The sequence below is a fragment of the Siniperca chuatsi genome, linkage group LG1 (genome assembly GCF_020085105.1).
Source record: "Siniperca chuatsi isolate FFG_IHB_CAS linkage group LG1, ASM2008510v1, whole genome shotgun sequence".
Taxonomy (NCBI): Eukaryota; Metazoa; Chordata; class Actinopteri; order Centrarchiformes; family Sinipercidae; genus Siniperca; species Siniperca chuatsi.
In genome coordinates, this window is record NC_058042.1 from 5,248,869 (window position 1) to 5,266,626 (window position 17,758).

The following is a 17,758-nucleotide window of genomic DNA, read 5'->3' on the forward strand; positions in this document are numbered from 1 at the left end:
AATGGGGAAGATAAGTTAACGTTCAAGGAAAGCATCTCATGAAGACTTCTATGTAGATCTTGTGTGTTGTTGTATTATATGTATAGTGTGTGTGCAAGTGTGTACTGGTCCGCAAGTGTGTAGGGAGGGGAAAGGAGTTGGCGGCGACACTGATGTGATCTGACATGGTTGAGGTTTGTAAAGGACGCTTCGGGCCTCTGTGGTTCCCAGTGCAAACCAGCAAGATCCAACCCCCCTTCCTTGTTGTTTCCTCCCTCCCTCACTCCCCCTTTCTGTCCTCTCTCCCTTTCCCTCACAGCATCCCTCTGTCCAGTTTGATCCTCTCTCCCTCTGTTTGTTTAGGCATTTTGCCTTTCAGCCGTCTTGCGGGATCATTTCATGGCTGTTTAGAACGGGTGTCTGCATTGGGTCAGGCATCTGTGTGTTTTTCTCTCTAATTCTCTTTCCTTCTCTTACGTATCTACCACTGACTCTCTACTGTATGTCTCTTGCCGTTGCAGTGATCTTCTGCTATCAGCTAGTGTGACTGCTGTGCGGTGATGAAAAGGTGCAGTCACAGTCACTTCACTGTGAGTAAATCCGCTGAGGGTAAAGGCAAACCAAGGATATCCACCATCACATAGTAAAATAAACCGCATAGAAACACAACAAAGCCTCTTTTTTACGTTTTAACCTTTGCCATGCAACATTTTAGCTCCTCTATAAAACACTCTAGTTGGGATTTGTAAAAGGGCACTCCACTGATTTTACACATCAGTATACTAGTCATGGAGAGTACTACACAGCCTGTATAAATGCTTGTATACTTCCTACTGTGGCTCTGGAGAAGTCCGAGAAAATAACCCAGATGATGTTCATGCTGTGTTCACGTCATATGGGATGGATGGTCGAGATGGGAAAGATTCCCATGTGAACGACTTGCGAGTGCTCACATCATCAAGACGGTTGTATGATTACAGAGTTGGTTGTGTAAGGTTTAAAATACTGTGTATTGACAATATAACACCATATCCATTACATTTTTAAATTAAACCCTATCTCTCACAAGTCCCCCAGGTTTATGTAACTGCAATGCTAAATTGTTGGAGTACCCCTTTAAGTGCCCCTCTACCCCTTTGCACGTTTTAAATGAACATGCAGGATTGAGTTTCACGCAACATACACTATAGGCTGGTATATGGTGGTGACTAAATGGAAAATGAAATAGAAGTTTTCCCAAAAAAAGTCTAGTTTAATTTTTTATTTCAGGCCTCAGGCAATAAAAGCTACTAACCTTGAACATGTGTTTGAACCTTTTGCATTCTCTGAATTTTCAACATTCAGTATTCCACAGATGCGTGTTTTAGACTTTCACAGTATAAAGAATAGATGCTGCTGCTCCACGGCCTTCAGCACGTCTCTTCAGCCCAATCATGCTCAATCCTTTTGCCCCTTGTTGTCATCACAAGGATAAACACACTCCTCCTCTGTGTTTTTCTTTTCCCTCTCCTATCTATGTGCTACTGTATCTTTTGCTGAATGTTTGGCCCTGGGTTGGCATGAATACTCTGCAGAAAACAGGATTAGCATAGAGTGGAGAGTGGGCGACGTGGAGCGGGTGCCTTCCTGACCCAGCACGCTGTCGGAGGCAGACCAGGCACACTCACTAAGCTCTTTAAAGGATTGCTTACTGATAAAGAGCACACCTTCTAATCTGATCTCCAGATTGCCACTGTCAGAAACAGTAGAGGTGCATTTAAAGTGGCACCTGCTGCAAGAAAGGCACCACTGGCTCGCTCAGCAGCAAGCGAGTTATTACTTTTGGTTGAATGAATAGTCAAGGACAATGTCATTAGGATTTGAATGCGAATGATACAGGGTTTGATTTTAAATGCAACAGTTCTGTTATTCAGGTTTAGATAATTCAGTTTTCATAATCTTGTTTCAATGTTTTACAAATGAATGAAAGTAACTGCATTGTACTGGTGGGAGGGTCGAACATTTGGAGCTTCCAGGTAAACACGGTCACATTAATATATTAGTAATAATAAAAGCAGAAAACCAACAGTAAACAAATGTAATTGTCCGGCAGCTTCACAAAGTTACCTAATAATCAAATATGTAGGGAAGGAGTATGTGTATATACCAGTTAAAACTGTCAAGTGTTCAGTGTCACAATACTTAAAACTTGATAGTTTGTGGAAACACCATGGGAAACACCTGCTCCTGTAATTCAAATTAGGCCAACTGTAATCATACTTAATCTATACATAGTTATATTAAAGTTGGATTTAAAGTTGAAAACCTGAAAGAAAACAAATGTTTCTGGTTGCATCTGTCACACCAAACACAGCTGTCCTTTTGAAAGCTTTCCAGGTCAAATGCTGTGGATTTGAAGGATTTTAGTAGATTTAGTAGTACGTCTTAAAAAATGTGGTACCTTTTTAAATTCAAGTAAAGACTGCAGTCAAGATTCCATCATAACGCTGATAAATCTTTTCATCTTTAGTTTTATGAATCAACGTTTTGGCACATCTTTTATCCTGAAAGTAAAACCTTTTTTATTCTGCACCGCAGCAAGAATGTGTTTTTTAGTTCTTCCATCCAACCATACAAACAACATTATCACGTCTTCATGAGACACATAAAAGGAACTGAAGGATAAGGTTTCTTGTACTGAGTTTCTCGTTGCATCTGTTACACTAAATGTAGCTTTCTCTGGGGTGCACCAGTGTAAAAAGGGTGGAGAAAACACCCACATTTAAACAGAGTAACCTTCGCCCACAGTCTCTCACACAGCTTGAGAGCGGGGAGGCACATTCAAACTATCATGGCCGTGGGCCTCTGTGTGGAATCAGATTCATTATGGCCAAATTGGCTCATGTTGAGCTGTGGCAAGGACGCCGTGGACCTTTTTAGTTTAATTCTGGGGGATTTCCGCTCACAGCCTCCATCGGTAGAGTTTGGCCAATTAGCTACTCCGAATAGTGATGTTGATGCTTGAATGCCAAGTGCTGCTGTGTGTGTTTCCATCTGAACCCTCTGCAAACTGCACCCTTAAAAACACATAGAACAACATGTGCATACACTTCACACACACACACAGAAATTTTCATTCTGTTCATTGCGTCCATAAATTGTTTGCTGAACAGCGCTCAGTTTTCTAGTGTCTGGGCAGGTCTGCTGCTCTTTGTTTTATTCACCAGCTTGTGGTGCAGCCCGTCTATTAGAAACATCCCTGCCAACCTCTGCCAAATTAGAGCCTTTAATTGCCATTCCATTTTGTGGCTTGGAGTCAATGTGTTTCCTCTTCCCAAGCTGTTTGGCTTTGAACATTTAAAAGTCCTGCTTTCAAACTTTCAAAGTTTTTTTTTCTTTTATTTTTTACAACATTTCATAAAAACGTTTGTAACCCTTGAGTTTCCATCAAAGCCTCGAGGCAGGAAATGAGGTCTTAGACTTGATTTCCTCTCTCCCTAACCAATATGCTTACATTAGGATTTATTTGTTGTTTGTGGTGGTGTTAATTTCCTGTTTGCCTTTGAGGGTCCTTACTGGAGAGTTGTGTCTATCCCACAACATGTCTGTTATTCCTCACTATCTATCTCAGTGTGAAAGGATCATATGTTTCTCCTTGTTAAAACAGGTGTGAGAGGACTTCACAATTAGCTTGAATTGGGCTATTTTAGGTTTTATTGGCTTTACATCAGCGTGCAAACAGCATTACTTATCAAATGGAAGCTGTGAGTAAGTGGGGCTAAGCTGGGTGGGCAGCACTTGGCTGCACATTTCAGCCTTGGCACCCTGCAGGCAGAAACAGGCCGTAAACGTGAAGGGTGGCTCCCCCAATGATTTCAGCTGGTCGAGGGCCAATCATACCTCTCTATTTACTGATACAGTTTCTCAAGTTTGCCTCCTTGCTGTCAAATGATGGATAAAATTTTGACTTATTCATTTCAACAGCTTGTCTTCGGCACAACTTTTCTTTCCTGCTGGATGATAGTTCAAAGAAAATTGTGCCACAATAGCTGTTAAATGTGCTATTCTGCAACATCAGGCATTCCTCATAATTATTTTGCAGGTCTTTTTATGTGTTTCAGTTGTTTTATGACTTGCTAGTACCTAAATCATTAAAAGCATTAGGGGTTTAACAGAGGTATGGGAACATGAGTCGATAAATGTCTTTCAGCCGTCTCAGGGTATTAAATTTGTGCATTTTTTCATTAAAACATCTTGAAATATAAGAGTAAAATTAATGGATATTACAGATTCAAAATCCAAAAGACATTTTGGGAAGAATTCCCTAATAAAATGGAAAGTATTGCTTTTGTATATCTGCCCATTACTAACATTATTTCTCTTTTCTCCTTTTCTTTTCTTCTGCTCCCATTCGTCCTTCCTGTGTGATGCTGTGACCTTCTTGTTGCAGGTAAGAAGTGCTTTTGTTTGTTTGCTTGTTTCCTTGTCCCATATTGTTTCCTCAGCAGTGCACTGGTTTTAGATTCAGCTGAGTGTGAGTTTCTGTCAAACACTGGGTCTCTCAACAGAAGCTCACATATGTATGCCAGATGGAGATTTGAGCACAGTAAGAGGGTGCTGTGTGATGAATTTCAAAATTTGTGTGTGTACTGTATGTGCATACACATTGACGCACCCGTCTGTACGACTGTGTGCATCAGCATGTGCGCACATTCATTGGAGTATTTAGGTGTAGAGTACCCAGCCACAGGGTGCGTCAGGGAGGAAGTAGAGCTACCCTGAAGTTTCGTTTGAATTGAAGACTACACAACTTTTTGGAACAGCTCTAAAATGAAAGTTTGTATATTGTGGATATGTTTGACGTAAAAGTAGTGTTAATTGGAAAGCACTCGTGTGTGTTTGCCACATAACGGGGTTAGCTGACAGGCAAGTTAAACAACTTCAGTTAAGGTTTTGGTCAAAAATCACAGCTACTACAAATCTCTTTTCTCCCCTCGTTGACTTTCCTGACCTTTACAGCTTTACATTCCACTGTGCTATTATAATGTCAGCTAACGTCTAACAGCCTCCTACATTTGCTGTGTTATGTAAGTACTACATACTATTCTGAAGTATGTCTGTTGAGCAACATTGTTCAGAATGATACGCATTTTAGACACGACTCTTGCTTTAATTTCATTCAAAGGTCCATTTAGAACTTACCTCACCCTTGAGATGAAAGACTCAACACGTCGTCCAAATTAAACAACAAAATACATTGTATGTAATTTCCTTCGAAAACTGCCTGAATAAGTGTTTTCTGATGTAACACCTCTATCAGCAGGACAACATCATTTGTGACTTCTAAAATCCTTCCAAATCACATTACAAAACAAGTGATATTAGTATTTTCTGATCTGACACTGCTATGGTTAAGGTTTGCTTAGGTTTAGGCACAAAACAGACTTGCTTAGGGACACATCATGGTCAGAAACCAACTTTGACTTTTGGTAGAAAACGTGAAGCAAAATGAAGTCGCTGGCTTCGACAGCCCGTGCATCCACCCCAACCTCTTCACTATGATGTTTTTTATCTGTTGTAACTTCACGCTAGTTTCTCCTTTGCTCCTGAGAGACAAGAGTCATAATTCACATGGCAGTTAGAAATTTGATTTTTTTATTTTCTGAAATTAACTTATTTGTTAATACTAATATGGTGTTTGGGACATGCTCTTTCACACAGATTGATAATATATTTTTGTGTTTGTTTCATAGTTAGCTCGCATTCACATTTGCTAATAGCTAACTATGTGTTAACTACAAAAATAGCCATATTTTGGCAAAATTATGACAACATACTTGCAACATGACTGAGCATATGAATGGAAAGTGGAGAGTTGGATTATGCTGCAGGACTCGTTTGAGAAGTTTTTATGGACAGTTTGATACTTTTTTCCAAAAACTCTCACCATTGGGATCCATTGTAACTGAAATGAATCCAAGCTGGCCATAGCTGCTGTTCCTTGCGAAGAAAACTATCAGCTTTTTACGGGCACCTTTCAAGCCTACAGGGGACAAGTGTTTGATATTAGGAATATTTTGGGTGGAGTATCACATCAAATTTTACTGCCCTTTAAAACAGCACAGCTCACATTGTGTTTTGGTGGAGTTCACTGTCATGAGTTTTATATCTGCAACAACTAAATCTGATGCTTTTACTGAGTTTGAGAAGATATTTAAAGATTAAGTTACCCGGAACAGATAAAAATACATGACTACACGGGGGATGAACATAGAGTGAAATTAAAAACAAAAACAAAACTATAGATTTTGGGTGGGGACAATTCCATAAATTGTAGACTGAAATGCCAGTCTTCCAGATAGTTCTCGAATCATGAGTGTTAAAAATGGCTGCCATGGGAATAATGCAGAGCCCTTACTGCAGCGGCCAGGGTCTATTAGTGCATGTCATCCCCCCTCCCCTTTTCTGTCTCTCTTCAGCTGTCCCAGTTTAATATGGGCAGAAAAATAATCTTAAAAACAAAAAGATCATGAGAGTGTTCTTATTTCTGCCGTGTTGATGAACGACACCGCATGCAAATACACACTGTTTTGTAGCCTCCAATGAATAATGCATCAGCGCAAACAATCACCTCGATAAACTTGCTCAAAATATCCAGCACTTTGTTTGGCGAATCCCGTTAGCATTTTTTATCTCTGCAATCCACTAATCCGTGATCTCTGCTCTCTTTAGCTGATGCTTTCGGTCTGCCAGCATCGCAGTTTCCTTCGGTCGCCCCAACCTCTGTCAATATGTTTGTTGAGGGAAAGAAAATGTTTGGGTCTCTGAAATATGTTGATCTCTTTTGATATCTTTTGTTGTTTTATTTATTCTGTGCTGTCTATTTTATCAGGCAGTTGAAATGCTTTTTGGTTGCATGCACCAACAAACATTCTATTAATAATGCTCTGTTGAATCTACTGTATCTGTACTGTATGTACTGCATGAACGGGCTGAACGCTTGTTTAATATCTTTGGAAGCCTGAGTTTGGGGAAAATGGTCATCTGCTGTATTTTTTTCACTTAAAATTCTTCATTCCTGCATCCAAACCGCCGCACTAATGAGCCATTATTTGTGTAAATGTGTTCTAGAAAGTTTTGTTGGCTATAGCTCGGTGTGGATGTATGGACTCAATAACGAGCTGTGTATTCTCATGTGGATACACAGCTCAGGGAGAAATATGTCAGAGCAAAACAGAGTAACATCTAAGTACATTCTGGGTGTCTCCTAATCACTGTTCTGTCTCTGCCTAATGCCAGAGAAACTCTACAAAAATGTACGAGGTGACCTTGTTGGTCTTTTCCTCAGCTTCAGACAAGTTGGTTCTAAAATGATTTTAAATCTTTGAATATGATCAAGTTTTGATGTCCACTTGTAGTTTGCTTTTGTAAGTAACACAAATCTGAACAATAACGAGTGACTGCAAATAAGTGAGACTTTCAGCCTGTGTTTGTCTTTTGTTCCATGTTGCAGTTTCCTGACTTAAAGTACACTTACATCAACCAGTTTGAATTTGTGCATCAAAAAACCAGCAGCAGAAATAAAAAAGAAAGCTGAATTATGGCCCAAAAAAGAAAGTATGCTCTAATGAGATAGAAAAGTTGGGGTAAGAAAGGGCTGACGGAGTTTAATCGGATCGTTTTTGCGCGTCTCTTTTTTCTGTGAAAACATCCCATGGGGTGTGTGTGGACAGAGGAGACAAATGAATTTATTTAAATAACCATGCAATGCCATCTTTGGTGGAATCAGCAATGACATTTTGATGATATCTGGATTTTGTACCTACTGAGGTTGATTATGCTGCTTGTAAGTTGCTTTGGACAAAAGCATTTGCCAATTGAATGTAATGGAATAACATGTTGGACCAGAGTAACAGATCCTCATTTAACTCTAGTAAACTTGTCCCATATATTCACTTAACACTATATTTGATTGAAACATGCACCAATTTGCATTTTATTTTGCAGACTTTTTGGAAAGTTGCTTAAAATGCTGGAAACATAACTAATGCCCAGGTTTTCTTAAAGGGATGTGTACAAATAATATTGACGGTGTGTATTGTAGTTTTCATGTTTGTGATATCCATTTATTTTTTACAGTGTTGAGTCTTGTAGTGAATTTGCAGCCAAAGGAAAACACATTTATCAAACCAGGACATGTGCATACTAGAATGATTTGTCATCTATCAGCCACTTCCCTGTTCTGCATCTCCTTCTTTTCTTCCCTTCCAGTCTTTTTTGACCCCTCCTTGAGCTGTTCTCCGTCTCTGTTTCTGTTCCCTCTTCTCTTTCACTGTTTTTCAAAACCATATCTGCCCTTGTCTGTCTCCCTTTTCTGTCCTATTTCGTCACTGAGAAAAAAGCAGTAAGTGGTTTTGTGTCACAGCAGTTGGGGGGTAATTGCTATTTAAGCCTCGGGGCTCACATTACACCGGCTGGTTTATTGCAGCCCTGTTGCGTGATGCAATTTTTTAATCTTACCCATATTGATTATTCTCTTTCTCCACTAAGGAATAGAGTCTGATGTAGTTGAATGTCACTTGCTGGTGGGTGGGGGCTGGTGTTTTGGATATTTAGCACCAGCTTCTCAGCAGGACTTAAACTGAACCCTGGAAAGCATAAAGGAGGTCAGATCAGCTAATATTGACTCGTGAACATTAAATGTATCATTTGGAGCATTTTCTAACATCAGCTGCTCTTCGAGGTTCTAATTTATGCTCTCAGACATTAGCTGTCCTCTCCTTCACCCTCATTCATTCATGAAATATTCACCACTGTCTCCTTTGTCAAGTAAGAGGGGCTAAAACAGTCCTTAATGTTTGAAAATGTTAACATGAAATAGAAGATTCTTAAAAGTCGTAACTGTAATAATTACCAGAAGGGGAAAAAAACATGTCCAGCATATAATGTGTTCGCATGTAATTCCACCTTCAGTTAATAAGTATTAAATGAGCTATTAAAGCCTGATTAGTAATGTTAATTATGCAAACTTGATTAAGAAGTGAATAAGGAGACAGTTTATTATGTTTCTGCTTAACTTTCTCTACCTCGGACAAAAATGTCTGATCTCTTCAGTTCTAAAGTAGGGCTTTAGATCACATGGGGAGATCCCCCCTCCCCCGTGTCCACACACACACACACACACACACACACACACACACACACACACACACACCTCGGAGCTGTGGCTGTGCTGACTTCTCCCTGGTTTCCTTATCTGTCACCCCAGTTTACTGCAGGGAGACTGTTGTTTGGGTGCTGCTGTCTTCTCTGTCTAGCTTTTACCCTGTGTCTGACTGTGTGTGTGTGTGTGTGTGTGTGTGTGTGTGTGTTGCATGTACTGTATGTGTATGTAATTTTTATGATTTCACTTTTGTTCACGCTATACAGACTGTTTTGTGATGAAGTAGAGCTCTGCATATGTGTGTATTTATCTGCTCTTGTTCTTCAATCTTTGTGAGGACCAATTTGAGTTTTCGACCTTGAGAAGTGAGGATATTTTGTCAGCTCTTCAAAGGACCATTTGAGGGATAGCTCTTGGTTTTAGGGTTAAGTTTAGAATTGGGTTTAGGTCGAGGTTAGGGTTAGAGTTGCGGTTTGGCATGTAGTTGTGATGGTTTAAGTTAAGATTAGCCTAATTTATTTGTAGATGATTATGATTACCCAAACTGTCCATTGTAAACATCCATCACAGTTTAAATACCAACTTTCTGCTTCAACTTTGACCTGCTGTACTTACCGTAGTTGTGCGCATATGCCGTTTTCTTGTGCAATGAGGGATTGTCGCTGACATTTCGGATTCACTCACTTTCACTCAGTTTTACCTCCAAATAGTGGTTTAGATAATCTGGCTGAACTGTTGTTTACAACCTGTCTGACTGTGTGACTGCTCGTGTTTCTTGCCCCGTTGTGATGCCACCGTGGTCCCAAATCTCAGCAACCACTTAGATGATTACAATGTTATCATAACTGATAGGAATGATGGTCAAAACTGTAAAAAAAAATAAAAAAATAAAGAAAGACCTGCATTGTAATAAACTGGAATTTCCCTTTTAAAAAAATGTCATATAGAATGAACTTGAGACTAAATGACTTGTTAAGATGGATGATACTTGCAGTGTGTGTGTGTGTGTGTTTGATGTCCTGCTCCCTCTGAACAGACAGAACTCAGCTCACAGTGATGACCTGTGTAGGTGACATGTGACAGGAACATGACAGGACCCCGAGACCCATTTAGACCACACAAACAAACATACACCCGCACACACATGAATACACACACGTGCCACAGCTGGAGCTGGACAAGGGCAGAAACACACTCAGCAGGATCCAGACTGACTGACACACTCTCTCTCTCTTTTCTCACCCTTCTATCTCAGTCTCATTTCATGTTTCATCAGCAAACAGGCCTCGTTTCTCCTCCTCCAGCTCATTCTCCTGAGCCGAATTGTGTTGAATATGTAGTAAGTGTGTTGTTGTTGTTTATTTGTTCGTGTTTGTCCTGACACTGTGCTGTGTGTGTGTTTTGTTACCCAGTGTCACTTGAGCCATGCCAGAGCGCTGCTTTCCCCCTGCAGTCCAGCCTTGCAGCACTGCCACTGTTCATTATCGTAAATAACTTTGTGTTTATGTGTGTGTGGGTCAAGTTGTAGATCCTGTGCTGTCACGGTGGAAATGTCAGGCCATTGCTCCAGTTAGCACAGCTCCTGCCAGTGAGAGCCCACTTGTTTTGCTCTGCTAACTCTGCTAATGAAAACAATCACGAAAGGAAGGGACTGTGTGTGTGTGTGTGTGTGTGTGTGTGTGTGTGTGTGTGTGTGTGTGTGCAGTTTCATTTGCGATGCATAAATACTGAAATATAGGGGTAGAATTGTCTGGATGAAGACTATGGAAATGGATCACTGTCAGCAGACTGTGTCTGAATACATGCATTTAAATTTTGTGCTCATATTGAACAATAGAATTTGAGAAAGTCAAGGACTTTGAAACTGAGGTATTATTGATTTTGTACTTTTATTATTAAATATATACTTTTTGAAATCAGGTTTAGCTTTTTCAAATTTAGATTAAACTCTCCGAGGTGCAAATCCGTGGTAAAGCAAAATAACAAAGATTTTAACGTGAACACAGAAGAAAATGATATTGCAAGTTTCAGTCTGTCAGAGAGTATACACCACTGCCAAGGCAGAACAATCCTCTTAATTTGTTATCTTAATAATATAAAATGTTAAGAAATATTTAATCTGCATCTGGATCCACAAACGCATTTAAATACACAAAACAGACAATCATGCTGATTGGCTGATTGTGGCAATGATTTTTGGAGAGTACCTAAATATTTTCTGAAAATGTAAGGCTTTATTCAGGGATGAATTGTGCCGAATATCAAGTGAGCCAGACTCGTGATCACTGTGTTGTGACCCGGTTTATCATGTTGCTCTAGCAGCCCCTGTAGGTGCAGTGCCACTTACCAAAATGAGCAGGATCGCTTGGAGTAGATATGAGCATGTCGTCTTAATTTGGTTGGAATTGCACGATGCACTCATGAAGTTTATATCAAATAGGCTTATAAGAATTTGGCAAGCAATCGTATAGACCACGCCTGCGATTATAAAAAAAACTATATGGTAAATACATTTGTAAGAGGAGTGGTAAAAGAAAATTTCTTTAGGTGGAACTAAATATGGCCTATACTTTCCTTGGACCAGAAAATCCAAAATTTTGTTTCTGTTTATGACCCAAAACATTACACGTTTCATAAATGACCACCTGATGGTGCTATTGGAGCCAGCTCCGCACCAAACTACTAATAACTTGGATCTCGTCCCATGGGCTTTTTTGGACTTTATTATTTTCTTTTAAACAAATTCACAAATGGAAACATCACCTCCTTGACCGGGATAAATATTTGCACCATAAGGCTGTGTTCCAACAGGCAATGACACGGGCCATTGCAGTAGCACAGCGGGGGTGGTGACACGAGGGCTCTGGTTGCACGGCAATAAAGTTGAACCTGACCCAACTTTTGCTGCAACGCAATGTAATGTTATCTACCAGTCTCTGCATTGGCTAATCAAATATATACAAACGCGCATTGCCTGTAGATTACTGTGTAATGTGAATGGCATATCTCTACTGTTTACGTGGCGATCACCGAGACGGAGGGTAATGATTGCCGCCATGGCACAGTAACTTTGAGTTGTAATATCCTGTCTCATATATTGTAAACCTCTGTGCAGTGTTTTGGTGTCTGATAAGCCTTCAAACTGAGGGACCTATTACTCAAACTGGACCTCTTGGATTGTAATTCATCATCTCACCGACACCTGAAGCAACACGCCCCCTCTAACGCACCCCCTTGCATTTTCTTTAACGCGGTGCTGTTTTGAAAAACCATGTCAGAGAGGATTTGTCCAGAACTGGCCACAGTAAAATTTGTAGTCCCACTATACTCCCTGATGTTGATAATTCAGTAACTCAGCTTCTATGCAGTTCATATATGATCTCTGTTGACACTAATCTCTTTCCATAGCTACAAAGCTCACAGTAAACACCCACCATCTACCCCACATGAATGTTTATTATTCTAAGAAGAAATACAGTATAAACATACAGCAGAGCAGGCAGTTGGTGTCCTAGTTATTACTGTCAATACTGCCCATTTACAGCCAAACCGGCTCTATTATTAGACTGCACTGTACTGTCATCAGGTATCTTCAAAGATTGCTACATAAATCACATGATTTTTTTCCTGCTCTGTGAAGTGCTCTGTTATGATCTGCGAGGGTCTGGTACATGTTTACCATCACAAAGGATAGTAGGAAAATAATGGAAGTTTCCCTTGTTATGCTATGCTGTGCTCTGTATGTTTTTCTTCTTTCCATTTTCTAAATGACAGATTGACATCTGAGGCTAGCGGGGTGGAGTTAATGTATTTTCCTGTATGTTTCAGTCAACGGGTTCGTGTGTGTTTTGATGTCAGGATATGGGTGTATTTTTCAATCGGGGAGGCAGCCTGGCTTTTCACTCATCCCCAGTTACAACATTGTCAGTAGTTTATGACAAGGTGGAATATCTTCAGTTATGCATGTGCCTACACACACACACACACACACACACACACCAAAACCGCACTAAATCATAATCAGATATTAGTATTTACATAATTTTGGATTAATGTAACAGGATTAAGATTAACATACCAAACACATCCTCTCCTGGATTAAATCATTGCTCTTGTAAAGTCTATGTTAAGAGTGTGTGTGTGCGCGCTATGCTACGCTACGCTACATCCATCTGTACTGTCTCTAATTCCATCTCCTTCTGGTTAGCTGCAGAATGAACTGAGGTGATCATTTCACATTGAACGGTGATACTGAAGAGCGCTCTATTTAGTGACTTACTGTTTCTTGTGTCTCTGATTCTGGTAATTTGTTTGGTTTGGATTGTGGTAAGCAGCTACTGTGTTTAAGATGCTTTCTCTATTATTTCAAGAAAGCAAAGATTTCAGAGTAAATGACTTTTATATGACATTTTTAGCCATGAATTTCATTGCCACAAAATTTTGTATATACATTCGTGGTCCACAGAGGATGCATCCTAATGACTTTGTCAATTCCCTGACTTTTCATCTGGCGCCACCAGCAGGTCAGAGTTTTCATTTCAACACACAATCTCTTTTAGATGGTTAGGGACGAAATTTGGCACAGACATTTAACTACTAACTTTGGTGATCGTAATGCCACCATGTGATTTTGAGTGAAATATCTTGGCAACTATTGGATGGATTGCCGTTAAATTTGATACACACTAGAGCTGCAACAATTAGTTGATAAATCGATTAGTCCATTGACCGGAAATTAATCGACAACTATTTTGACAATCACTTCATCATTTAAGGTGAAGGATATAGCTTTTATTTGTCTTATGTGATAGTATACCTGAATATCTTTGGGTTTTAGACTGTCAGACAAAACAAGCAATTTGAAGACGTCACCTTGAGCTGTAGGAAATTGTATGGGCATCAGCATTTTGTGATATTTTAAGCACCAAACGATTAATCAATTAATCAAGAAACTTATCGTTAATGAAAATTAGCGTTAGTTGCAGCCCTAGGACACACATTCATTCCTGTTGGAAGACGCTTCAGAATTTTTGTGTCACTGTGATTATATTTATTGTCATCCAAGTTTTATGGCTCTCACCTGACCAAACGAAGTAAAGGAGTTAACACGCCAGAGTTTCATTAGTGCTCCAATCATACAGTATCCAGTGCAAATGTGTCTAAAGGCCTTAAATTTATCTTCCCTCCCCTGTCTTTTTCTTTGGTTCTGCAGCAGGATTTGAGTCGACACCTCGGCAGCCTTCACTAAACCTGCTGGGAGTCAGGCTGATCTGACACAAGTCCACTAATTGGCCATCCTCGTATTTAAAAAAGGGGAAGCTTAACAGAGTCAGAAGAGGGAGAGAATACAGAGAAGAGAGTCTATTAATACAACATTTTCAGCGTCGGTGCCTGTTATACTGTACTAAGAATAAAATCAGTTGGTCAGTTAAAGTCAAAGTGCAATGCATTGCAGCCTTTACTCTGATCACTGACATATGTAGCTCTTAGATATTTTAGTATTGAAAACATCAATTCATTAATGGATGTCATCCATCCATCCATCCATTTGCTTTACCAGGTTCATTGTCACATAGTTTATTATTGAATACATACAGTTCATACGTTGGAATTTCATGTAATTTTTCTATAGTCAGGTAAAGTAAAAACAAGTATAAGTCCATGCTAGCGGCTCTGTGTGGCTGCACAGTTGTGCTTTTAAGCTAAAGGCTGACATCAGCATGCTAACATGCTCACAATGACAATGCTAACATGCTGATGTTTAGCGGGTATAATGTTTACCATTTTAGTTTAACATGTCAGCATGCTAACATTTGCTAAATTGCATTGAGGCTAATGTGAATGTCATTAGTTTTGCAGGTGTTTGGTCATAAACCAAACTAAAATTTTGACCTGGTGATGGTGCTAGATGAAAAGTTAAAGGATCACGAAAGTTATTACAATTCATCCTGAGGGGGGCGTGGATGTCCGAACCAAATTTCATGACAATCCATCTAATAGTTGTCAATGTATTTCACTCAAAATCGCAAATTTCAAACTCATGACGCCGCTAGAGGAAAAGTCAGGGGATCACCAAAGTCAGTAGGCTTCATCCTCTGGGAAACATGAATACTACTAGTGCATATCACAGCACATTTTGTAACTTTGTTTCACATTTTAAATCTTCTCGTACATTTACTGGCCAAATGTTGATAATGTATTATGTCCGTGTTAGGCTTTGCCCAAATCTAGTTTTTGTTAAATTACTCCTTAAATCCTATTTTTCATTAGACAAAAAAAATATCTCAAAGTAGGTTGATATGATTTGTTACTTGCTATGGAAATTACATTGTTTAATGTGACCCACATAGATACTGGAGAAGTGATTTACCTCATTTCAAGTCATTGTCAATTATTGCTTGTGGGATTCAGTTCAAAGTCATTCAGTAGCAAATTAAATGATCACACTGAACTGGCAAACCTGAGTAACATTTTTAAACTCAAGATGTGATTAAATAGCTTCCCAAGATGGGCATTTTTGTATGAAAATAAATTAAGACATACAGAGAAGGAGAGAGGCAGGTTGGAGGAGCATACTGAGTAGATGTGTTGGGCTCTTCTCCACATATGTCAGTCCTGATCTAAGCCACACCTGCTGCTAACCACGACTTACCAGAGAGGGAGAGGGAGAGAGGCAGTAGAGTGCAGTGTGTTTCAGGCTGTGTAGTCACAGGCTGAGCAGTCGCTGAAGCGAACGGTTGCTGTGTCGCTGCTGCCTTTTCTTTTTTCTCTCCATCTCTCTGTCTCTGTTCCCTTCTCTCCTCGACGGAGCTTGGTCTTTCCTCCTGTCATCCTGAAGCGATGGTGTAATTAACAGGGCTCTGTGGGAGAGGAACTGCTCTGCTTCCTATAGGAACCTTTTGCCAATTGCTGACTCTCTGTCAGTGCTGGAAATAAATGGAAGGGGACACTCGCTCTGCCACCAGGCAACTGGGGATTCCTCTTAGTATGAAGTGGGATTTTTGATTTTCTTTTCTGGACTTTGCAAAGTAGATTTTCTCATTTCTATCTGGACACATTTTGTAACTGAACACTCTGAGGAAGATTTGGTCTTTTTACATGATATTATCATACCAGGAAACAGGTGGCATTGGTGGGTTTTAAACCCCTCCACTGCATGTTGGGGAGCTCAGCTCACCCTCCTGCTGAGATCCAGCAGGAGCAGCCAAGACCCGGACACAGACAAATTATACACATTACTTCAACCAAGTGGCGGATCAGGTGCAAACTGCACGTGTGTCTCTTCAATCTGGTAACACCTTCACACTCACAGAAGTAGCTGGGTCATATGAGAGTTAACGAGGAGTCTTGCTGATTAGTAGCAGGATTTCCATCTCAGCGTGAGACGGAGGGGAGAGTGCGGTCATCAGGCGGCTGGAGAGAAGATGCCAGCCATCCTCGTGGCCTCAAAGATGAAGTCAGGACTCCCCAAACCCAAACCGGTGCACAGTGCGTTGCCCATCCCCCAGACCCACAGCAGGCAGCCTCCGGCCCCCGTCAAGACCCACATCCCCTCACTGGGCCAGCAGGTGGGCTCAGGACCCCCGAGAAGCATCACGCCACAGTCAGAGGCTGGAGGAAACTCTCAGGTCAGGATGTAAAACTATCACCTCCTGCTGAGTGGTATTTCACTGTCCTACTCACAGAAATCGCCTGTTTATTTTGTCTTTTCATTAGATCTCTGTCCACCTAAGTACTGTTACTTATTAGTCAGTACAGCCACTTTCTAATGAATGTAGGTACTCACGGTGTAGGCTCATTGATAGGAGGCAAACTTTGCAGCTTTGTGAGGTCCAATATGTGGTTTAGCTCATTTTGAACACTGCTGGATAAGATAATACCATCAAAATCCTCTCTCCCTAAATGGTCTGTACAAAGCTCTGCAGGCATCTGGGGTACATTTTATCGATGCACATTAATTACAATAGTATTTAATTTTACTAATTGGTCATTTGTATCCTCAAATGAATGAATAACCCTAAAAAATAACTTTCTTTTTGGCATAAAAATGTGAAGACATTCAGTCTTGGCATGAAAAGTCACTTAGTCATGTCTTGGCAACAGTATCCATTGTCATCAGTCACTTTAGATTGTGTCAGTGTGTTTCTGTATCCTTGTTTCTCAGCATTGGTGGATCTTTGAATGATGATTATTTTTTTCAAATCAATACACAGAATTTCAGCATTACCACACTTTCTCTGGCTCAGTTTAGCATAACGGAAACGCAAAGCCAGATTCAGTGAGTTTCTGGAGGGAGACGGAGCAGGCTGTGTCTCTGCTGTCCAGGATGGCAGCGCAGCAGGATGTCAGGGTGGCTGTTTTGCTGTGTTTGTGAAATATTGGCTGCACTTAGCAACCCCACACAAACGGCTGCAACGGCGAGAGGGATCGCTCTAACGCCATGTAAGGCAGTGAGGGGAAGGAGGTGTCTGTGTGTTTGTGTGTATTAGCGATCCAGCAAGTGCATGCTTGGCAACCTTTACAGTAAGCGTGACTTGGAGCCACTGAGGCATCGCTGTTGTTTAGGAGACAAATCTGAATCCGCCGTGATGATGACCGCGTGAGGAGTCAAGATACAGGAGCACAGCGCCGTTGGAC

General features: G+C 40.5%; 1 protein-coding gene across 10 annotated transcripts in view; it reads left to right on the forward strand.

Moving 5' to 3' along the window:
• nav2a (neuron navigator 2a) overlaps positions 1-17,758 on the forward strand; it is a 226,694-nt gene that overhangs the window by 94,869 nt on the left and 114,067 nt on the right. For 9 of the 10 annotated variants that reach the window (XM_044222433.1, XM_044222523.1, XM_044222608.1 and 6 more), the window contains exon 1: positions 15,664-16,749. The exons of the other annotated variant lie outside the window; for it this stretch is intronic. In XM_044222433.1, the coding sequence (XP_044078368.1) occupies positions 16,546-16,749 (204 nt within the window). In that variant the 5' untranslated portion in view covers positions 15,664-16,545. Of the gene's footprint in view, positions 1-15,663; positions 16,750-17,758 lie in introns of those variants that run through there. 10 annotated transcript variants of the gene reach the window in all.